General features: G+C 30.2%; 3 protein-coding genes across 4 annotated transcripts; 1 reads left to right on the top strand and 2 right to left on the bottom strand.

Annotated features, from left to right (window-relative positions):
* Positions 1 to 776: 776 nt before the first annotated feature.
* LOC107632132 (actin-depolymerizing factor 3) lies at positions 777 to 2,331 on the top strand. Its single transcript, XM_016335793.3, has 3 exons — positions 777 to 957; positions 1,576 to 1,841; positions 1,959 to 2,331. The coding sequence occupies exons 1-3, from the start codon at positions 955 to 957 to the stop codon at positions 2,107 to 2,109; spliced, it is 420 nt and encodes a 139-aa protein (XP_016191279.1). The 5' UTR covers positions 777 to 954; the 3' UTR covers positions 2,110 to 2,331.
* A 386-nt stretch (positions 2,332 to 2,717) lies between these two features.
* Positions 2,718 to 8,222, bottom strand: LOC107632131 (potassium transporter 5). The gene is made up of 8 exons (XM_016335791.3): positions 8,002 to 8,222; positions 7,395 to 7,617; positions 5,232 to 5,480; positions 5,084 to 5,134; positions 4,683 to 4,996; positions 4,472 to 4,586; positions 4,136 to 4,390; positions 2,718 to 4,051 (listed from the first exon to the last, which is right to left on the bottom strand). Exons 1-8 carry the CDS (start codon positions 8,164 to 8,166, stop codon positions 2,916 to 2,918), a joined length of 2,508 nt encoding a protein of 835 aa, XP_016191277.1. The 5' UTR covers positions 8,167 to 8,222; the 3' UTR covers positions 2,718 to 2,915.
* A 4,639-nt stretch (positions 8,223 to 12,861) lies between these two features.
* On the bottom strand, positions 12,862 to 18,497 carry LOC107632133 (uncharacterized). Of its 2 annotated transcripts, none has more exons than XM_016335795.3 (10): positions 17,997 to 18,497; positions 17,828 to 17,871; positions 17,506 to 17,629; positions 17,262 to 17,388; positions 15,894 to 16,495; positions 15,293 to 15,575; positions 14,927 to 15,206; positions 14,590 to 14,748; positions 13,625 to 14,083; positions 12,862 to 13,439 (listed from the first exon to the last, which is right to left on the bottom strand). In XM_016335795.3, the coding sequence occupies exons 1-10, from the start codon at positions 18,175 to 18,177 to the stop codon at positions 13,158 to 13,160; spliced, it is 2,541 nt and encodes an 846-aa protein (XP_016191281.1). In that variant the 5' UTR covers positions 18,178 to 18,497; the 3' UTR covers positions 12,862 to 13,157. The 2 variants fall into 2 exon arrangements, with proteins under 2 accessions (XP_016191281.1, XP_016191280.1); XM_016335794.3 differs by having other exon boundaries at positions 14,590 to 14,751; positions 17,997 to 18,493.
* Positions 18,498 to 24,417: the final 5,920 nt, after the last annotated feature.

Raw genomic sequence — 24,417 nt, 5'->3', positions numbered from 1 at the left:
CAACCCTCAATCTCCCTCTGACAGAGGTGGTGCCATTGTGCAACACCTTATGTTTCAGCCTTCCTTCTCAGTGCAGAGCTTTACAGAGTCCCCAGACACTAACTCTAAATTTGGTGTTAGGCAACCATCATCAAGCACTGGGAAGGAAGGTACTAAAAAGAAGGTACCTAAAGGCTAGAGGGACAAGAAGATCCCTACTGAAGGCCTCTCACCCGGAATGAGAGTCGTCTTCACTAAGAGTCCAGTCATTCCACACACAGTGAATAGAATCCTGTCTTTAGAACATGTGGAGCTCATTCATGAGAGCACAAGAAGAAAGTTTATTGTAAGGAGTGAAGATCTGAGCCCTTACTTACCTCCGTAATGGAGCTGTCCGTCAAGCTAATGACAGTAAAAAAGAGCTTGTTGGGAGGCAATCCAACTATTAGTATAGTAATTTCTATTCCCTTTCATTTACTTTAGTTTGAATTTATATTTTAGTTTTTTTTTTGTTTTTTGAAGTTTGTGATCATGTGCAGCACTTAAAACAGTGACAGAAACACTCAGAACTGAAAATAGAACACCCTGAAGAGAGTTCCCTCTCGTACCATATATACTAATAATAATTAACCACCCTTTGATACTTGACAACTACATATGCTCTTAAGGCACAACATATATATAAATCCATATATATTTAATGTTATTTATACACCTATGCTAGTCGAGGCACATCAGGTGAATACAGTACACATGACATGATATGGACCACAATACGATGGCATTATCACACTTGTATTAATTAATTAAATTTGTGCCTACTATTCTCTTATTCTTGTCTTCTTACTATCAACGCAACCTTTTTCTGTTTGAGAGACAGAGAAAAACAGAACTCAAATTCATTCCTATTTTTTCTCCTTCCGTTCTTCCCTCTCTCTCTTTCTTACTTATCAACACCAATTACTCAACGCAACCATGGTCTGCTCTCTTCTCTTCTCTTCTCTTCTTTGCTACTTCTTCTCTCTTCTCACTGCTTCAATTTTCCTGCTACCTTATTATTATTATTATTATTGTTGTTGTTGTTGTTGTTGTTGTTGTTGTTGTTGTTGTTGTTGCTGCTGCTGCTGCTGCTGCTGCTGCTACTATTTAACTTTAAAATCAACAGCTATTTTGATCATCACTTTGGACACTGTATTTGTTTGCTGATCTTGTTCGTTTCGGATTACACACCTTCCATGTTCTCGATCTGATCATTATACATCATTCCCCTCAGATCTGATTACTCGTTTCCCTTCCTAATTTTTTAAGTTGTTTATACACTCCAATTAACCCCAAATTCATACACATTAACATTTTAATTTTAAGTCAAATGCTTTGGGTTTCGGATAAGATTTGTTTGAAAACTCTCGCATCCAGTGAATCTTCACCAATTAGAGGTGAAGATCAAATAATTTGATTTTCATTTTCTTATTGACTAGCTACTTTGGTGGCGAAGAGATTAAAGCCAAGTATGTGCATGTAATCAATCATTTGGGCTTGTCTGTGGATCTGCTTGATCATAATTGCTTTGATTTTGTGTGTCTTTCATTTTCTCAGGCAAATGCTGCTTCAGGAATGGCAGTCCATGATGACTGCAAGTTGCGGTTTTTGGAGCTCAAGGCAAAAAGGACTCACAGGTTCATAGTTTTCAAGATTGAGGAGAATCAGAAGCAAGTCATTGTAGAGAAGCTTGGTGAGCCAGCTCAAGGCTATGAAGATTTCACTGCTTGCCTCCCTCCTAATGAGTGCCGCTATGCTGTATATGATTTCGAGTACTTGACTGAAGGCAATGTTCCTAAAAGCAGGATTTTCTTCATTGCTTGGTAATTACATGTTTGTTTGTTTGTTTATACTCCAGCTATTTGCTTTTGCTGTTTATTGTCGCAGCTATTGATATTAATTTAACTTTTGTTGGACTTTGTTGCTTTTTTTATTTGAAGGTCTCCTGACACATCAAGGGTTAGAAATAAGATGATTTATGCAAGCTCCAAAGACAGGTTCAAGAGAGAGCTCGATGGGATTCAAGTGGAGTTGCAAGCAACTGATCCTACTGAGATGGATCTCGACGTGTTCAAGAGCCGCGCCAACTAAACAACTACAAATAGCAGGCTTTGTGCTGGGGACTGCAGTGCGGTGTGCCCCCTTAAGGCTTTACTTTTATTGAAAATTTTTAGTTTCAGGGATGGTTATGTTGGCCAGTTATGGCCTCAATTTTCCCATGTTGTGGTATAATGTCTATTACATTTTCAACAATCTCCGCATGTTTTGGTCTCATGATTTGTGATTTTATACAATATTTGTGTTGGAGTTGCATTTTAGTCCTATGCTTACTTGCTGAATTTGTAACTTTATGTGTGATCAGACCAAAAAAAAAATAGGGTTTACCTTATTTCTTCATTTGGTTGATACATGCTTTCTTTTGTATGGATAGGATAGACCTTTTTTTTCTCCATCCCTAAATTTTTTGAATAACTGAGTTTATCTTTGTTGTTTTGAGATCCTAGTTATTGGTTGAGTATTATTGTTCGAAGGTTGCTTTCAGTTATTTTTCTGTCTTTAGATCTGTTTGTAACTTTTAGGATGTGATCTAACCTGGTGGGACTCATTTATGGTGCTGAAGTAAATTTCTCTTTTGTAGAGAGGATTTATTCCCAGAGTATAGAATTTTCCTCATTGTTAATTTCTAACATTATCCAACATGCACAACAACAAAATCCATTACATTTAGTACTATATGATTACATTATATTTCATGGTAACAACCAACAACCTAGTTGGCATCAAGCCAATTACGAAAGGCGAAAGCCAAACCATTTGGAGTACAATATTCATATTTCTTATTTACTTACTAATATTATCTTTAGAGCATTCTTGATCTTTCAGTGTGTCATCATATCTCATATCTCATATGTCATTCCAATCCTGAGTAGCTTTGAACGTGGGATTGCAATTAGATGTTCTCCCTGCCTGAAGTTTCTCCTCAAGAAACTGTAGATATGATTGACCACTATTTTCTTTAAAACGGATGCATTGGGTTCTGCCACCACCTCGGCTTCTCCCAACATGTAGACCACACTTTTCTCCATTGCTTTCTGCACAAATGCTATCTCCTCTTCTATTACCTGCAGAGTTGGGTTTGAGATTCTACTAACTGCTCCAAATGACTGAATGGAGCCTGATGAAGCACGGGACACATTTATGGCAGGGTTAGACCTTGAATGTTGTTGACCAGATTGGGACTGCACCACTTGGTCTTCCACTTGATGCGAACAAAAAGATGCAGGCATTATTTGATTAGAAGAACCTTTTTCATCCTTAGCAAACCGTTCACTGCTGGATTTTTGTTGTTGGATACTCACTTGCAAATGGTAATCTGGTTGCTCAGCATCACCAACTCCCACCCCCTCGTATACGTGAGTAAAATTTTGAAGTCTTAAAAACTCTTTTAGCTGTTGAACTAATTGTTCCTCAAACTCTTTTGGTTCCCCAATCACATCATTGTAGCCATACCTCACCACACAGCGGAAGATTCTATATTCCTTTGGCTGAACTTGTCTGAAAAGGAATCTCTCTTCTAATACAACTCTGCTAATAGGGATGGACTTCATGGAAACAAACACAACAACAGAGTGGATATGAGGAATGTTGGCAACAACTTTAGCAAAAATGGGTGGAACTCCTTCAACTAGCTCTGAGAATAGAAGTGCTACTCCAGGTATTCTGGATACAACCTGTTTGCTTACTATTTCTCTTAGATGTTCACTAGAAACCTTGTTGTTGGCCTCAAACATATACCTCTTTTTGTGTGTGTAATGCCAAATGGCCATGATAGCCATCAAGAACAAAGCAAGTACTAGTGGAAGAAAGCCTCCTTGAATGAACTTAGTTAACATGGATGATAAATACACAATCTCGATCGAACCAAATACCAAAACAAAAAGAAGAATCCACCATATATTTGTCTTCCATATAACAAGCATTATAAGAGCAACCATGGCTGTTGTGACAAGCATCACCATGCACACAGCAATCCCTGTCATGGAAATTCAGACTTAGCACACAAGGTCTATGTTTGACTTGATAGACTATGAAATTGGAGTTCTTAATAATAGCATACCATAAGCATGGCCAATATTATTTGTGGTTTGGAAGGCGGCGGTGACTATGACGCACGAGATCATAAGAATGTAGTTGATCTCGGGTATGTAAACCTGACCTTCATACTTGGCAGAGGTATGTATGACACTAACACTGGGGAAGCATCCCAAACTTAGAGACTGCTGGATTATAGAATATGCCCCTGAAATCATAGCCTGGCTTGCAATGATGGCAGCAGCAACTGCCACAACGAATGTTGGCCAATATATTGGACCTGCATATCGAAAATTCGGCATTTCAGCCATTTGATGAATCTGTGTGTACTGAATTTACTACCAAGATAGAAGAAACTTACTAGGTATAGAGTCATAAAATGTATCCGCCACATGGTCCGGGAACTTCCTAAGATATGCAGCTTGTCCACTGTATGCACACACTAGTGCAGGAAATGTAATAAAGGAGAAACTAAGCTGCAATAAGCATAGGATGTAAGTGTATATTTTGTTTAGGAAAAGCAAATTAATGAGAATATGGCTTGAAGCAACACACTCTGCTTATTCACTTACTTGAACTGCTCGCACACTGAAGTGACCCAAGTCTGCAAACATGGCCTCAGTCCCTGTAATGCATAGAAAAATTCCACCCAGAGAAATCCATCCGTCTTTACCATTCCTTCTGAAGTAATCTACAATGTACTTTGGATTCAAAGCTCGAAGCACACCAACTTCATATTTGAACAAGTTGAAGAGGCCTATGCCTCCAATGAATGAAAACCACACAATGATTATTGGGGCAAACGTTGTGCCCACTTTATCAGTGCCATATCTTTGGACACAGAACAAAACTATCAAGATTGCTATTGAGATCCCCACAACAGCACCTGAAACAACAGTACCATGATATACTTTTCCTCAGCAACTTATGTACTAATATAAACACTAAGTAGAAGAGGGAAGCATGTATGTACCTTGGCCAAGTGACTCGCTCTTTGATTTGATCCCGCCAACTGCAGAAAGTACTGCTTTGCAAACAATTTCGAAAATGAATGTTAACAGATATATTGATATCAATTCATTAATTAATTGAGTTGAATTTCTTTAGTGACAAAATTTCACCTGAAATGGATGGTGTGAGAATTCCATCTCCGATGACCATAGAGGTTGACATGATAGTCACAACAAAAAGCAGAAGCTGAGCGAACTTACTATTCTCTAACTTGTCCTTAATCTTGTGTGCCCTCTTTAATTGGTTTGATGGTGTTTCCAGTTTGTAATTTGAAAGTTGCATATCCTCTGGTTGATGATTTGGAATTAAGCTCACCTTAGCGTACCGGCAAATCAAAGAGTACAATGCAAATGTGCCACCTAAATACACATCATAATAATTTAGAAATGATAAAAAATATTAAAAAGGACAAAATAATGTTTCTTGGAATATATTTATTTAGGCCGTATTTGTTTACCCGTACCAGGTATGTTTAAAATGAGCACAATAATTATGTGTTTATTAGATATGTCGTATTTATATAGACCATTAAATTTTATTAGATGAAAATCAAAGGTTAACATAAAAGAAGAGTATTGATAGACTCTAATAAATACAGAATATTCTAATACATAAATAAATATTTTAAATAATAATATTTTAGTCACCAAAAAAAATAATAATAATATTTTAATATACAATACTTTAAATAACAATAGAATCTTTTATTCTTAAATAATTAAATATAAAACATATAAATACAAAAATATAAGTATTCTTTATTTATTAAGATATTATGCAAAAAAATTTTATAATATTAAAAAATTATATTAAAATAATATTTTAAACTGTAATATAAAAATATAAAATAATTAAAATTTTATTTTATATTACTTGACAAATAATTAAATTATTATATTCAAAATTTATTAACTAATTACTTTTGTTAAAAATATTATTATATAATATAGTTTTTCATCAAATATTTTAAGAACATAATTTATTTAAAAATATTATATATAATACATAGAAATATTAATTTTTTTATTTTTTTAGAAAAATAGCATAAATAATATAATTCTAAATACATGCCTATCACATTATATATTTATTTATATTAGTAAGACCTAAACTAATCAAACTTACGCAATTAAAAATATTAAAACTTTATACAAAATAATGTTTGATAGATAAAATATAAATACAGATATTATGTTCTAATATATTAAATTAGTGTATTTTATATTTTTTTTATAAGAAGAATATAGAGACACTAATAAAAGATATCGATTATTTTTTTATTTTTTTCATTATTCTTATTATTTTTTTAATTATGTTCTTTTATTATATATTTTTTTAAATCTTATGTGAGGTAAAAAATGAAGATAAATTAGATTTTTCATAGTTTATTTATTTTTATATTTAATTTATTATCAAACAAAATACAAAACGCTAAATTTTATATTTTTATTTTTTATATCTTATTTTAGTGCCTTGTCTTATTCTATTTTCAAATTAAATACAATAGAGAATTTTAGACTTTTTAAAGTAAAATTTTGATATGACATAAATGACCTCTTTAAAAAATATTTTTAAAATTTGAATAGTGATTGAACTGACAAAGAGATTCAAAATTTTAAAACTTCAATTGAAATCAATTGCAGTTGAACCAAATATAATAAAATAATTATTTTTATAAAATGTATATTTTAAAAAAATAATTTTTTATACGTTTTTTTAATAACAAAAGACAGATTTACTGGTTTTAAACTAGTTTAATTAGTCACAAAAAAAAAACTAGTTTAATTGATTTTGCAATATTTTTTTTTTTTTCGGAAAAGTTTTAGGGGCCAGCAACTTTGTTAAATTCTAGGCAGCATGTAATCAGCAAAAAAAAGTGAGTCATTGGATGAAATCTCACACCATTAAAACCATGTTGATGGCTACAAATCACAAAAGTTATTACCCCCTAGCATTCCTTTTTTTTTTTTTCTGAAGCATACCGACAAAAAATTAATTGCCAATTAATTCGGTTAAACCGGCCATTGGGTAAGATTTTTAGAACTATGCTAAAAAGCTTATTAATTACATATAATTGATGTCATTCTTTTCAAGTTTTCCATAATTATCATCAACTATATTTCATAGTTACATTTTTCCATAGAAAATTAATTTTTCTAGGTATATACACTTTATTAATGAATAACATTAGTTAAGACGCCAAAAGAAAGGACATAAAATTAAATACACACTATACTTAAAAAATAAGACACTAGCTAAAGGGGTGAACATACCATCACCGTTGTCATTAGCCCACAGAACGATGCAAATATACTTAAGGAAGGGAACAAGTGCAATGGTATAGATGATGAGAGAGAGGCATCCAAGAAGATCATCAGTGTTTTTTATACCATCGGTGAAGGTACTTGAATACACATAAAGTGGAGATGTTCCAATGTCCCCATATATCACCCCTACGCTTTGAAATGCTAAGCTCAATGTTGTTCTCCAACTCATCTGTTATACGTCAAATTTCAGGGTCATCGTATCATGTTTTAGGTTTTTTTATTTATTTAATAGATATAAACAATGTTATTATGGCCTAAAACTGTTATTATAACCAGCCGTTTTTAGTAATTTTGATTAATATTTAGTTAGCAAAAACTCTAAGTTATTTTTAATAAATAAATTCTATTAATTTATGTGTATAAATTTTAAAAAATATAAATATAAATTATATGTTTTTTATATGTAAATTTTTATTAATATAAATATAAATTATTATTAACTAAATATCAATTTAAAATAATAATATTTACTGATGATGTAGTTTGTGTGTTACAATGTTATTATGTATCATAAGTTTGGAAAGTTGATAAGATTGAGAGGAGGATGACAAACCAAATGGCGGTGATAGGTGGAAGGAATTCTTGCAGCCTCCAAATTGAGGGAATCAACACGGCCAACAAGCTTACCCCAAGAAGCCTTTCTATCACTAATCATCTTCTTCTTAGGGTCGCTATTACTTGATGCTAGTGTTTCCTTCTCACTCTTCATGCCTTCCATTATTATACTCACCACTATGTTCTCGGAGATACCTATTTTGTATCTCTCCTATACCTACTATATCTTGTCTTACTTAGGATTTTATAGGCAGTTACAAAAAAGTCAGCGGTATTTGCTTCCTTCATTATTAAATTTTTGGAAAATGACTTCCTTAAAAAAAATGGTTAGACAATGATTTTATTCAGGTTTTTCACTGTATCTTTTAACTTAATAGATCAAGGATTAATCTATTATGGATCTAAGTTTTATTTAAGGATTTGTTGTTGGCAAATAAGTTGCTGCATGCACAAGGCAGAATTCGAAGTCCCAACACTTATTTAAGCAGATGCATGAGCTGACTACTCGACCAACCTAAGTTAGTTATTTTATTTAGGATTTTGTTAGATAGACAATGACTTTTGTGTGAATAATAGACTCTAAAATTGTTCCCTAAATTATCCATCTAAATCTTAATATTAGAATAACCATTTGCACACCTATAAATTGAACATCTAATATATTTATTATTCACATAATTTAATATTTTTATTATCTACCTATACTTTTCCTTTCATTTAACAACACCTAAGCTTTTCTAACGACTAACCAGCTCGATACTCATTTTATCATTTAGTATTTTTCTTTTATATTCATTATTATCATTTTAACATACCTCAGGCATTTAAAGTAAATATTAATGCGCTACGAAAACAAAAGGAATGTAAAATTTTTTTAAAAATTACTTTTTATTATATGTAACAAACAAATTAATATGTTTTAGACTTTTTTTTATATATTTAACAAAAAATTATTAACTTAATTAACAAATTATCCTTTTAGATTCAAACAATATAAAATACATAATATAACAAACAAAGAGAGTTAAAATTTATTTAATTAATAAATAAAAAATATCAAAAATATTACTTATCCTTTAAAATTTAGTTTTGGGTCAGCTTTTTTAAAAATTTATTATTATTTAATTAATTTAAATACCTATTTTTACATACTAATTGTTCAAAAAATAAAAAAAATACATATTTTTTATTTTTTTCTCTTCTAAAGATTGAATAAAAAATAATATTTAAAAAATACTTAGTTGTACTAAAAAATATTAAGGAGTCAATATTTTTTATTAATATTAATTAATATTTTAGACTAATAATTATTTTTATAATATTTGAATTTAAATTTAAAATTTAGAATTTAAAATTTAGTCTTTATTATCTAAACTTAACTAAATATTAAATTATTGACTAAAAATAATAAATTTTGTTTGTCATGTGAGATTACTCAACAAATAATAATACACTCCTACTTATTAAAAGCCGTTTAAAAATGAGTCAATCCTATTAGTTGTTTTTTTAATTTAGAATATTAATATAATATTTATTTTTTATTATTTCTTGTATGTTTAGTGGGATTAATATGATGAATTGGTTTGAGGGACAACAAATGAGTTGTTAAGAGAGACCATGCATATAATTAGACCAAATAATTTTATAACTCGCTGAAATTTTTTTATAATAGATATAGAATATAGATATTATTATTAAATTGGACTGAATATCCATACACACCTACTAATAGTCTTGTATTGTATCTCAAATACCAAGAGTGGAGGCCTTCTAATATAGCATGGTGAACAATCATCTCATTGTAATGTAAACAACGTTCTAAGATATATTATCGTATTAAATGAAATTTTAATTAACAAAGGTAACTTTTAACACACTCATTAGAAAACTTTATCATTTTTCTATTAATAATAGAGTTGGGTATGCAAACGCTATCTAATAGTTTGTCAACTCCGAGGTACAACAGCTTGCACCTGCTGACCTGCATGTTATATTATTCGGAAATTTGTTACATGAAAAGTTAAAAACTATTAGAGTATTAGTTTACTTACAATTATCTTATCGTAATTATTGCCGATAAAAAAATTCCCAACCGTTGTAAGCGATTCATGTCAACCATCCTTTTTTCCGTCACTTATTGTATTCAACCTTTGAATTTAATATTTTTGCTATTTTTAAAATTCAAACTCCAATTTCTCAGTTTAGATGATCTAAAACAAAGAAAAAAAAAAAAAAAGCTAATATTTTTTAATATAAAAAAAATTTAGTATAATACTTAATTATTAAATTTAATGGTATTTTTCAAAATTTTAGACAGCTCAATTCGTCTTCAAATATTTGACAATATATTTTTACATATTGTATATTTTAAGTTTTACTAATATCTAAAAAAAAAATAAAAAAGTTGGAAAAAACCTAAAAGCCATACAACAACAACAATAGCAAAGATTTTTATTAATTTCTTTAAAAAAAATTAATTTTGATACACTGTTAATCTAAAATAATTTTATACGTGTATTTAATTATATAACGCTTATCAATAAAATTAACTACTTTTTATATTGATTGACATAAATTATTATACAAAAAAACAAATATAATTACACAATTATATAAAATATTTTACATTATCAATCCATTAAAATTAGGCTCAAGAATTCAAATTCCGTATTCTTTTATTATTAAATTAGATAGGACATCCTTAAACATTCTACTTTTAAATGTTGAAGTATTATATTTAGGTGAAAAATCAAGTGCAGTCGACTTCACGTAAAGTTAATAAATGAGAGTCGTTAGATAATTTAATTGATTTAACTAAATTTTCATCTAACAGCTCTTAACTATCAACTTCACGTAGAGTCGACTGCACCTAAGTTTCCACCTTATATTTATCAAACAAATAATAGATCTGGAATTCAATATTTTCCGAGGTATCGTACAAAGTTTGGTAGTTGTTGCATATTATATATTTAATTATTCCCCTGGATATTATACTATATATATGCATTCAACATTCTATGCTCATCATCCTTATGTCAATAAAACAAAGCAGTTAATTTACTTTTATAAATTTGCAATTATTACCAATAAAAAAATTCTTTCCCTTCCAAACAATTCATGTCAACCACCGTATCCCTGTCAAGAAATTAGTTTAGTGTACGGAAAACCTTTGCAATAATTGTGATTCGAACCTTTTAATAATCAACTTAGTTTTGTTGTAAGTTTAATTATTTTATTAATTTCTATAATTTTATTAAATTTATAATTAAATTTTATATTTTTTTAATTAAATTTTTATATTATTTTTAATTTTATAATTAAGTATTTTTTAATATAAAAAATATTAGAATTATTAAATATTTTTTTATAAATTAAATATTCAATTAAATTTTTAATTACATATATTTTTAAAAAATATATTTTATTAATTTTAATATTTTTAATAAAAAATATTTAATTACAAATATTAAAAATAATATAAAATTTAATTAAAAAATAATAAAACTTATTAAAAATTTGATAAAATTATAAAAATCAACAAGTAATTAAACCTTTGCTGTATCGTGGACTTTCTAGTTAAGTATGACATTAATTCGGGGATTATATATACTACATTGTTGTGTATATTACAACGGGATGATGACTAACAGAAACTCCTTTTAATCTTGCATAATTTGTCCTATTCGTCTTCTATGACTTTTTTTTTTATTTTCAGTTATTTTATTCTTTCTGACTTTTCACGTCACCTCTCTCATTTTCTTAGTTTCTATTAACCTAAGACAACTAAACGTTTCACTTCCTTACCTACATTATTCAATAGCAAAGACGGATACTAATTGGTTTCTGAAATATCATGGTATGCTTATAAGTAATAATATCTCATTTTGAACAAGTTCAATGAACTATACTAGATTTCTCCCCTTTAGGAATGGTGTTAAACACTAGCAGAATAACCACTGCTGATCTAGCTATAGGGTACAGGCTTTGGTTTTGGTCAAGCTTCATTCATATTCGTTGGACATAATTATTTTTAAATTTAGTTATTCTGTTGATTCTATAATTTTACTAAATTTATAATTAAATTTTTATATTTTTTTTAATTAAATTTTTATATTATTTTTAATTTCGTAATTAGATCCTTGTCAATATAAAAAATATTAGAATTAATAAAATTTTTTTCACAAATTAAAAATACGCACAATTAAAAATTTAATTAAATCCTTGACTGTATATTCTATTAATTTTAACGTTTTTGACACTAAAAACACTTAATTACAAAATTAAAAATAATATAAAAATATAATTTATATATATATATGAACTTAATTATAAATTTGATAACACTATAAAAATCAATAATATTTTTTGGACATATAAAAACAAGTAATTAAACCTTATTGTTTTTATCTCTTGATCATGGACTTGGATCTGTGGCCCAATAGATCTCTTATAAGATATATGGGCTCAACCTCTTTGTATTTTTTGACAAAATATATTCAAATATTTATAAATATTCTTGGCATTTGTATAAAAATATAATTGTTATTAATTAATTATATATTTAAATTAATTTTTAATTAATAAAAAAAAACACGTATTTAATTAAAAAAATATTTTTGTCAAAATAGTATGTGTAAACCTAGAGAAATTGACACTTTTTTTAGCTCAGGTGGCTGCTGGACTTGGATTCTATTCTCCTTGAAACAACCTGAAATCATTGAAAAGACATTTAAATCCGTCTTTTTTTATGTTAAATGCCATAACGACATAACTATGTCCTTGCAACAACTTATTTAACCGTGAACCAACTCAACCAAGAATAAAAGGAATAACAATAAGAAGAAAGTGAACCAAGGGCTTGGAGGAGGTAACATCCACGAACGAAACTTTTCCACTATAACCGGATGAGAACAATGTAAAAGGAGGAGTATCGTACGGAATTAGCACAGAGTACCTACGTTAAACATGACGGAACATAATTATGTAGAATACAATCTCGTCGCACAGGGCGGCAGCCACATCACGGTCCCTTTCAGAAGACCAAAATAATGGTACATATAATATTATTATTAGACCGCGGAAATGCCTCTGATTGGTCATCACTTTTCATCAAACTCACATCAAAGACCCTTCAAAACCGGGAAGTGACTAAGATTAGTAGCTGTTCTGCCATAATTGTTGGGACTGTTTTGATGGCTGGCTCTGAGAACCACCAAGGGATGCTTCCCTAGGGTTCTGCTGCTGATGTTCCAGGGACATGCCTTGTTGGTAGAAGTTAGGGTACCCGGGGGGTCCAAAATGCTGCGATGGTTGCTGGCTTTGCCGGAATCCACCTTGTTGGTGACTCTGTCCCTGGAAGTTGTAGTATGTGCTGGGTGGAACTGCAGACATTGTTCTTGATCCAGGCCCTTGAACCCACATGGGAGAATTCTCATTCTGTCACACAAGTAAATATAAACATTAGCCAACATGCCCAAAGATAAAATGATAGACTAAGTAGTGTTTTTTTGTTTTTTTAATACAACAAAATGAACCACATCAGATTGCCTTGAACCATAAGAAACTTCACCATAGACAACGAGAGAGTGTTGCAAAGCAATGCTATGAAGCAATCTCTATACCTGCTGTAGTGAAATCATATGATTGTTGTCTTTGTATTGGGAGTTTAATACATCATCATATCCAATGGTTGTACTGGTAGGGGCAGCAGGTGGATTCAAAGGGAAGTTTCCTCCAGGAATGCTTGTTGAACTTCCGAAACCATATCCAGATGGAACAGCAGCAGATTGAGGCAAGCTGCTAACAGAAATACTATTTTTATACTGTGGAAGCACAGCTGCCAAAGATTGGTGATATGTGTTATTTCCAGCAAAGGCCTGTTGAAATGCCGATGGCATGTAGGTATAGCTCTGAGGCATGAATGGATAGCCAATCATATTGGCAAAATGTCCCAGAGGAAGAGTAGGTTGGGAGTAAGGATGCACAGCAAGGTGTTGAGGAAGTGCAGGTGCAGTGGCAACACTGGCAGGCAGTGCCTGCGGATTTGGTTGAGCTGCAGATATATTGTTTGCTCTTAGAGCCTGTATAATGGAAAAGAGAAGTTATTATAAGACTGCATTTACATCACCCTCTTCCAATATCAACAATTTCAAGATACAAAAACAAAATTTAATTTTGAAATATAATCTTCTCTTCTAGTGAACAATCTTTATTTAAAGAATGCACCAGTGACCTATACAAACATCTGTACAAGGTGAACATTTATGGGATCATTGCACAAATTCTATTTTTTTAAACAACATGCACCAATAACCTTGAGTAACATTAAAAGGACAAGGTTGAACTTATAGCATAACTTCGGAGATAATTTTCACCAAGGTCCAACTAAAGGTATTGTTTAAAGAATTTTGCTATACAACTGAAGTCAACATCAAATACAGTAAAAGTATGGATTATAAGTTCCGGTATCCTTTTTTTCCAGGCTAAGAATAACCACATATTCTGTAAACCACAACACTCGATTTTATTGATATGACAAAATCTCACTCAATCGGCTAAAAATATAAAGTTTGAACTGGAAGTGCACCTCAGACATGGTAATAGTGGGACCACCAATTGACGAAGCAATGTTGGTATACTTTGCAGGCAATGATTGTGTTGCAGGGAAGGGTGAATATGGGATATCCTCCCTTGCTGTTTGAACCGTTGATGCCAACAGAGAACTGGGCAAAGAATTCGTATATCCCTGCTGAAAACAGCACTAAGAGTTAGGTGTAGATAGCAAAATTGTTGGACCATATTAATATTACAATTATTCCATAATCAACCATAATTCACTTAAAACACACAAAAGGATAAAATGGCTGGCTTTTTTTTATATGTTTTACATTAAATATTAAAAATTCTAACAACTGTATACTTACCATTACACTAGAGAAAGGAGACAGATTCTGCATTTGAGAGCTGGTCTGCGAATGGGAAAATGAAACATCTTGGGGTTGAGCATTTTCATAATTAAACTCGTGTGAAGACGAATGAAATGAATATTGATTTTCGTGAGATGTCTCAGGAGGTTCAGATTTCAAAGCCTCTGGTTGTGAACCAGAAGAATGTTCATAGGACCCAGCATCCACACCAGCCCTGTGAGCTAAATTTCCATCCGAGGTAGTATCAAGATGTTCATCCCCATAATAGTCAGGGTTTCTGTAAGAAGATATTAAAGTAAGTAAACTACAAATGACTAGAAATGCAACTATGTGTGTGCGCACACATAAGCCATAAGCACATACCTAACATCTGAGGACCCGATTGTTGAAGCATCTATTGTTCCAGATGTATCCTCCAAGTTATTTTCCAATGGCTGGGATGAATATGGCCCAGATCCTGTGATGCCAGCGTTCTTTCCAGATCCAAAACTTCCAAAGCTCAGACTAAAGCACTCTGGGGTATGTATTTGGAGGTGATTTGGAATAAGAAGTGGAGGATTGTCCTCCTCTTGTTCTTTGCCTTCATCATCCTTGTTCAGATTAAGCTGCTCTAAGTTTGTCACTGCTGATGAAACACCATCTTCAGCTGAAAGGAAGATGAAGCATATATTTAATATGGTAAAGAACTAAAGATTTCCAAAGAACTAACCAATTGCATCAGGGAGGGAATACACATGAACTAAACTATCCTCGTGTATTCCACCATTAGTGTATCATAAGTAGTGAAATACACACAACATGAGGATAACATCAGATTGACTTGCCAGAGGGAAAACACAAAAAATCTCTCTATCATTTCTACAACAGATGCAGAAAATATATCATGAAAACAAAGGAATATGATCATTAGTGAAATTTTTGCGGGGAAGACACAAAACTGCAAAATCATTAGCATGCTCATCACCTTCATTGTTTTCGAAAGGATGCTGATGAGGTTGGTAGGAATTTATGTCCTTGTACAGACTACTCTCAAAAGCAGATGCACTTTCTGGATTATCCTCAGATAAACTTTTAGCAGATAAGGAAACAGATCCAGCATTGTCTGGGTTCCTCATTGGACCATCTTCAGTTACACATTCATTTGCATGTGGCTTCAATTGCCGATTAGCTTCCACAAAGTTAGAAGAGTTTGTATTGTAGTCAGCATTTGCATGGACATCAGCGGCAGATGATACACAAATAGCAGGTTGATGCTCAATAGATGGCCATTCATCATTCTGTTGAACATTGTGGTTAACCGCAAAACCCTGATCATTATTTGTCTCCGACGCCTTGGAAGGATGACCTTGCAATGAATGCAAATTGTTGTGCGAAGCTGCTGGAGGAGCAAAAGCATTCTGATGATTACCACCGTGGATAGAAGAGTTGGGCATTGTCTTGGACTGTGGCCTACCCATCTTGACAATGTCAGCCATTGATATTTGACCAGGGTTCCCCCTCCAGGCAGATTGAAATCCACCAAGTTGTGAAGATGAAGACATTGCATCACTCACACCGACTGAATCACTGCAACAATTTTGAAGATTTTTAGAAACATGAACAAAATCACATTGTATAGCCTTCTAAAGGTTTATGAGTAAATCACATTGGTCATCCTTTTTACTAGCAACAACAAAATTGGTTTTTATAACATAACTATGTCATGAGTTTTGTCATCCAAATACCAGTTTAACTAAATTTTAAGGACTATATTGGATAGCAAATATTGGATGCTGAGGGAATACTTTGATGTTTCATATATAGATTAGGAAACCAAGTCAAGCCACAAAAAGAATAAAGATAGATGAAAAATTAATAGCCAGATACGTAAAAACATTACTATTTTTTTTTTTGTATCAAACTTCATGTGTAGGAGTTTTTGCCTATTAATGCTTGAACTGGCCATTAAATGCACACAAGGAACATCAGTTCCTCTTAATTAGAACCATAAAGTCAAAGAGAATCAATAGTACAGAATGCATCAACTGTTTAAGAGGCAAACAACACGAAACTAAAACTACATTGAAAATTGCTTGCGTAATGTGGCTTTTAGAGGCGGCTTTCTTCTTTAGATAAAAAATGGAGGAAACCCATTTTACATATCCATCACCCGGCAACTGAATTTCATGCTACATAAATGCAAGTGCTAATAAAACCATTTCAACTGTTTACTAGGAACAATTCAAAAGCAGCCATAACCATAAGATTTTCATTAATTTTACTAAACTCAAATCTGAGAATAAGTTTTTCCAAATCTCCATGCACATATAACTACAAATGAAGGAAAAGAGACCTGTAGGATGGCAATTGTCTGCTCACGTTATTCTCCAACACACTAGATGCATATGATGTTGAGCTGCCATAAGCAGGGGTTCCATTTTCTTTCTTGGTTACAGGTTTCCCCTGCAATAGACCGGAATCTGACAACCAAAAATAAAAAGAATATTAATTCAAGTTCAAAGCAACATCGTCTTAGCAATGCATACCAAATCAAAATTTAAAAACTAGCAACAAAAACAACACTACTGCGCGCATACCACTGCTACTATATTGATTTGCGGCACCACGACCAACATACCGGTCCGTCCCGGCCCTTGCCCCGCTGCCTCGACTAGATGTATTACTTGTTCCACGAGGCCTGGAATCAGTTGTATCCTTACTCTGTTCAAAAATAAAAGAATAATCAACAAATAATTTTTTAAAGAAAATACATGAATGAAATATATAATATAAGTGTGCAAGTGCAATTAGCAAAGCAAATACATAAACTAATAAACAAGTAAAGAAAAGTAAATTCTGAAAGGTTGAAAATAACGATAAAAACGTAAAATGCCTAGGTTTAACACAAGAACAACGAACCTCTTTTTTCTTATCTCGTTTGCTCTTGACCTCGTGAAAAGGATCTAAACAAATTTTAAACGCAAAAGATTAGCGAACATATACATATCCAACTAAAACTACACACTGCAACTGCAACTCAAGAAAGCTGTGAGAGAGAGAGAGAGAGAGAAAGAGAGAGAGAGGGAACCTTGGGAGAGGAGGCGACTAACGGCTTCGTTAGGGTCCATGTTGCAGTCCTTGAGAGCGGCGTAGATCTCATGGTCGGGTATGTTAGTGACAATCTCCTTCAAACTCTGAACCATTTTCCGGCATCCGGAAGGAATCCCCGACGGCAAGCCCTTACCACCGCCATTGTTCTTCCCGCTCATCCTCTCCTAAATTGTGTATCGCGTCAGATCTGCCACCGCGCCCCCCGCCGGGCTCTCCTAGGGTTCCGCCGCAACAACACCACCAACGAAACAAACAAGAAAAGAAAGCCTAAAATACGGAAGCAAAGAGAGATATATATGCTCTGTTTCTCTTTGGATTTGCACCGAAACGGAAACTAAAATGAGAACAAAAACCCTTTCTCTCTCTCTCGTACACTTTGCCCTCTTCTCCTTTTTTCTGTCTTAGCTCTCGCTCTTCTCAATTTTTAAATATAAATGTTTTCTTTGGGTGAATTTGTTAGGTTTTCCGATCACCAATTAAAGATTTTTCACATGTATTTTTTTTTAACATGGATATTTTTATTGTTTAAAGTTAACTTTTTTTATTTTTTAATATTATTAATCCCTCATAATATAAATAAAACTAAATAAAAAATTATATTTACTCTTAAAATATTTTGAAAATTTTATTTTTGTAATTCTTTTTACATTGATTAATTGAATTTGTTATGGTTTTTCAAAGTTGATTTTTTATTTATAGTAAAAACTAATGTTAAGTTTTATTTATTTTTAATATATACAGTTATATAAGATTTTTAACACAAGTTAAATTAAATATGTATTTTTATGAATGTTTTTTAAAGATAAAAACAGTAACACCTAATACATCCCTAATACTATATTCTAAATTTATTATTTTATGAATAAATAAGAACGTCTTTTTCTCACACATATATACATAAACTAATAAATATTTATTAATTTATTTTTTATTAATCAAATGTAGAATAATAAATTTAAATATATACACAATATCTGTATGTTCAAAATATTTTGAACACATCCATTTTTATTATTCACTTTATTTTGGTTGTTCCCTGCCTTTAGATGATGCTAGAGGCTTTCATTTATTGGAGTACCAAGGAGTTTCAAAATATTATTATTATTATTATTATTATTATTATTATTATTATTATTATTATATACTTAACATAAATTTTTAAAAATTAGATTTATTATTTATTCCAAAATTTAAATTTAGTTTATCTCACTACTCAACTTTATTAGAAAAATCAAAATTATCTAAATATAATATTTTCGAGAAGGTTATATTTTCATCCTATAATTAATTTATGTAAAATATTATTGTCTTTAGATGTTTATGACTTAGTATTTTTTATATAAATTTATGTTTTCTACAATAATTTATCTATAAACTTTAAAAAAACTATAGTAATTTGTATAAATTAATTATGAGATACGAATGTAACTATTTTAAAAATATTATATTTAAATAATTGTAACCTACCTTATTTAAATGTGTAGTTTGTCCCACTTAATTATTAGCAAAAAAAAAATTAATTATAGTTGAATACTTCTTAAAAATACTTCTTTTCAAATAATTTAAGAGCTATTATTGGACAATAAAAGAAAAAGTGAATGAAAAATCTCCCATTGTTGTTAAACCAAATTAAGGGTTATTCACATTTCACTTTCATATATAAATGTGTGTGTATGATAAATAGGGAAATACTAGAGAAATGGATAAGACCGTGTATAGGGTTTGGTACTTTGGTCATTGAATAATAGAAGGTGGGTCTTAAATAGTAGTCTTAGAAATCATAATATAAGCCATACCATTATACGAATGTCCATTATTTAAGGTGGAACCGACAAAAATGCATTAAAGTATTAAACTACGAAGAATAACAATAATGATTGACACTAATTGTTAACCACTTATCCTTGACTACAAATTCTCTCTTCTTTTATTATTTTACTTTCTTTGTCCATTTTTAGTTATAGGTTTAGTTAGCATATATTCTAAGACATATATTAAAATTATTATTATTATTAATTTTTTAAACCTTTTTACTTTAATATATAAATAATGCATTAAAATTTAATTTTTTATATTTATATATAATTTTTTAATTGATAATTTTAACATATATGTTAACTAAATATATTTTTATATTATGACTACTTTTGTGATATTTTCACCATAAAAAGATTTCTTGAGAAAATATAACCTAACAATGGAAAAATAAAATTCTAATATTAAAATAGGAATAATATGTAATGTTTAAAAAAAGAATTTTTTCCGCTATAATTCACTACTTTATGATAATGGGAGGAGAACTTTCATTAGGGATTAAGATTATATCCTTTTAGGATTTAACTTTTTATAATAGTCATTGTTATTGTGATTGAGAAGAATATGTTCGAAGGTGATGTGGTTAAATCTTATTGGTGTTATTGATTCTAGTTTTGCAGTGCTTTTGTGAAAACAGAACATTGTACAAATTGGAAAATGTCCTTGAAGATGTTGTATTTATCCATTATCTATCTTTTGTCCAACAATATCTCCAAAGTATTAACTAATCACTTCGCTTGTCTCTTTATCATGTCTCAACTCTCAAGTACAAACTTGATGATAGAGTATTATTTATCCTCAGCTATAATGAGTAATATTTATCTTTCTTTCTTTCTTTTTATAACCAAATAATTTATAATGAATTAAACTAAAATACTAAATTTTGCACATAAAAACAAGAGAGAAAGCCAATTTTTATCCTTTTTCCAAAAAAAAATTATTGGATGTTAATTAATGAAATTACTAACTGTCTATTTAAATTATCGTTTATCAAATTAAAATTTAAATAAATATAATCTATAGAATTAATTTTAAATAAAAATAAACTTGTATCAATATAATTTATGTATGATAATTTTATATTAAAATTAACTTTGATAAAATAATATTAATTAAAATTACTTTTAAATAGATAATTACTAAAAAGTATAATATTAAATTATAGTGTTATATTTTTAAATATATTTAATTTTTTATTTTTTAGTATATTTTTATATAGTCTTTTTTAAATACTTTTAGTACTCTTTTTTAATACTTTATCATTCTTTTGTACTTTATAATTCTTTTATTTAATTTGCTCTATATAATGAGATTAGGACTGGGAGTGAGCCGAGTTAAGTTGAGCTAGATCAAGTTCAAGCTCGGCTCACAAAAATTGAGTTTGCCTCATTAACAATTGAGCATATTTTTCAAGCTCAAACTCGACTTATCGAAAACTCACAAGTTGGCTCAAATAATAGGAATATAATCTATAATTATATATCAATAAATTATAACTTATATATTTTAAAAAATATTTAAAAAGATCAATTTTATATATTATTTATCTATCAATAAATTATAAATTTTTTATTTATATCCTACATCAAAATTATATATAAAAAATAAATATAAAATTTTAAATAATTAAGATCATATATATATATATATATATATATATATACGAGCCACCTCACGAGCTAATAAAATGAGCTTATCCAAGCTCAAGCCCGACTCATTTAATTTATGAGCTAAATTTCAAGTTCAAGTTTGGCTCACCAACTTACGAATTTAGCTTATTGAACTATTAACGAGTCGAGTTCGAGCTGACTTATGAGCTGGCTCAACTCACTTCTAACCCTAAATGAGATCAATAAAGCATATTATAAAAAGATAACAATAATAAATATATACAAAAATCATAATTATAAAAGTGTATAATGTTAAACAAAAAAAATAATAGACAAAAAGGACAAAAGATTCGAGTGTCCTATCCCGTTTGGAGTATTAAAAGGTCCCAATAATAAAATATATTTTTTAAGTTTTTTAATAATGATCAATTACAAACTTATTCTTTATATATTATTTAATTATAAAATCTAGCATCTATTTTATAAATTATTATTTTATTATTCATCTATCATGTTTATTAACAATTAAAAATAAAAACAATAATGAAATAGATTTTTCATTAACAGTGACTTCCATAAAAAAATAAAGACTTAATATTCAATTTGGTCCAACTTACATGCAAGTCTCAATTTAGTTCCTAAAGTTTTAATTGCCTCTATTTAGTCCCCAAAGTTTATAAATGTGTCTCATATTAATTCTTGAGACAATTTTTAGTATAAAAACGTTAATGAAGCACTGTTATAGACTAGTTAAAACTTGTAAAATGATACAATTTTGATTTTAGCATTTAAATAGCTAAAAAACGGCATGGTATCACTTATTTTGTTAGGTAAAATTTTAATAAACACTATTTATGATGTTATTTTTGGGTTATTCGAGTGGAAAATTAAAACGACATCATTTTACAAAGTTTAGTGTGGCATCCGACTGTTCACGACAGTGTTCCGTTAACGTTTGTACGTTGAAAATTATTTAAAGGACTAACATAAGTTATGTTTACAAAGTTTGGGGACTAAATAAAGTCAATTAAAACTTTAGAGACTAAATTGAGACTTGCATGAAAGTTTAGGGACCAAATTGAGTATTATCTCAAAATTAAAATTAATTTGATATTATATTTTTATTCTTTATTTACTACATAAATTTTTGTGTTTGGTAAAATTATTATTGACTTCAATTTTGGACAAATCGAAACCTTTTGTGTCGGCTTCTATCTCTAGAGTCGACATCCTTATAAATTCAATCGATCAAAATTCTTCGACTAACAAATTGTCCCTTAAAATTATTATTATCATCAAAATTTCTGAAAAGAAATAATTTATCCTAAATAAGTTTTATTCTAAAACTAAAATGAAATTAAAGAAAAGAGAAAGTTCATTCACATGCTTAATAACCGTCATAATTAGCACCAACCCATTATTTGCGAACATGCGGCACATCATTAATTAATAATTCATTATATTTCAATTTTCCAAAATTATATACTTAATGAGAAATATTTCCTCCTTCAAATTTCAAAATTTATTTTTGATGTTTTCTTTCCACCTTCTACTTTCATTTCCATTACTGCGAAGAATTTCAAGCTCCAAACCTCATTACTCCTTTGCATTTTTCTAGTACGCTCCTCTTTTTCTTCTCATCTTACTATCTTTCTCTATTAAACTTTTTACTCACAAAAATTAAAAACAAGAAACCCTAATCTCCAGAATTTATACACTGTCATACGATTGTTTCTTTCTCACTTTTATTGATTTCAAAAACTAATGATTAAATTTACTTCCATTCAAATTAAGCAAAGATGGATGTTTCAACTTCCATAGTACCATTCCCGGTAAATGCCAAAGAAAAATAGCCTATAGAACACAACAAGGAACAAGAATCCACGAAATTGTTCAAGCGCTCAAGTTTAAAAGTCTTTTCCACCGAGACTGACATTGTTATTGAGGACCCGAAAGATACTACCAATGATAAGAAAACTCTATTCCCTTTTTCTTTTGAAAATGAGCTTCATTGTTTCCTCAACCCTTTAAACTCTCCGGGACAGGCAAAAAAAGCTTTTCACTATTTTTTTAGTAGTAAAAATCAAGACTTGTTAATCAAACAAAACCTTTTTGTTGCCCCTTTTATTGATTATGGTCGCCTATTTCGAAATAACCCAAAATTGCATTCAAGAGTGTGAATTTTCTTACTTGGTTTAAAAGGTTAGAACCTTTCAAGACAGAAGAATGAAAATTTCGAGGAATATATGATCTTCTTAAACTTTCACAATTCCAACCATCAAATCACCGTTGGATGATTGGATTTGCTTTGTGTTTTTGAAGCAAAATCACCAACAACTTCCATTTATCATGTGGTATGGTTGGTCCTACACTCTTCGATGCAGTAGCTATCACAGGACTTCCATCAAATGGCCCTAAATTACTTTCGACATGAAGCTTGAGCTGTAAATTTTGAACTCTTGGAATATATATTAATGATACTTTACAGAACGACACCAACAATTATCATGTTGTTGATAAATATTTTTGCAGTATCTCACTTGTACACTTAAATTCGTTTGATAACTGTTTTAAAACTAACTGAGAATCTCTTAAAATTTGAATATCTAATGGCCCCTTGTCAATCAATATTTTTAATCCTAATATCAATGCCTCATACTCAACTACGTTATTTGAACATGGATATTTTAATTTAAACAAAAATTTTGATGGGACCCTTTCCAGGATATGATCAAAATGCCAACACCAGCACCATCTTTAAGCTTTAATCCATCGAAAATCAATTTCCAAGGTTCAACCTCGACAATATTCAATATCCAAGTTTCAACTTCGACAATATTTTCCCGCTGATTATTAAGTTTATTCGGCCGATCGACCAGAAAATTTACAATGACCTATCCTTTAACTGACTTAGCTGAGACATGTTGTAAATTGGATTCTGTCAAAGCAAATATCCATTTGCCAATTCAACCA

Source organism: Arachis ipaensis, chromosome B10 (assembly GCF_059453495.1).
Source record: "Arachis ipaensis isolate K30076 ecotype BB chromosome B10, ASM5945349v1, whole genome shotgun sequence".
In the NCBI taxonomy this organism is placed as follows: domain Eukaryota; kingdom Viridiplantae; phylum Streptophyta; class Magnoliopsida; order Fabales; family Fabaceae; genus Arachis; species Arachis ipaensis.
Note: the sequence above shows the minus strand (reverse complement) of the source record. Positions and strands in the feature narration are given on the sequence as shown.

Bases quoted from the DNA above. Each gene is read 5' to 3' on its own strand.
- LOC107632131 (XM_016335791.3), bottom strand. From the start codon at position 8,166: ATGGAAGGCATGAAGAGTGAGAAGGAAACACTAGCATCAAGTAATAGC. The intron at 5,135-5,231 runs GTGAAATTTTGT...TTTGCAAAGCAG, and splicing joins TCTCACACCATCCATTTCAG to TACTTTCTGCAGTTGGCGGG. The intron at 4,391-4,471 runs GTAAGTTTCTTC...TTCGATATGCAG, and splicing joins ATTTTATGACTCTATACCTA to GTCCAATATATTGGCCAACA.
- LOC107632132 (XM_016335793.3), top strand. The intron at 1,842-1,958 runs GTAATTACATGT...TTTTATTTGAAG, and splicing joins AGGATTTTCTTCATTGCTTG to GTCTCCTGACACATCAAGGG.
- LOC107632133 (XM_016335794.3), bottom strand. From the start codon at position 18,177: ATGAGCGGGAAGAACAATGGCGGTGGTAAGGGCTTGCCGTCGGGGATT. The intron at 17,389-17,505 runs GTATGCGCGCAG...TTTGGTTGTCAG, and splicing joins AAATCAATATAGTAGCAGTG to ATTCCGGTCTATTGCAGGGG. The intron at 15,576-15,893 runs GTGATGAGCATG...TCTTCCTTTCAG, and splicing joins TCCTTTCGAAAACAATGAAG to CTGAAGATGGTGTTTCATCA.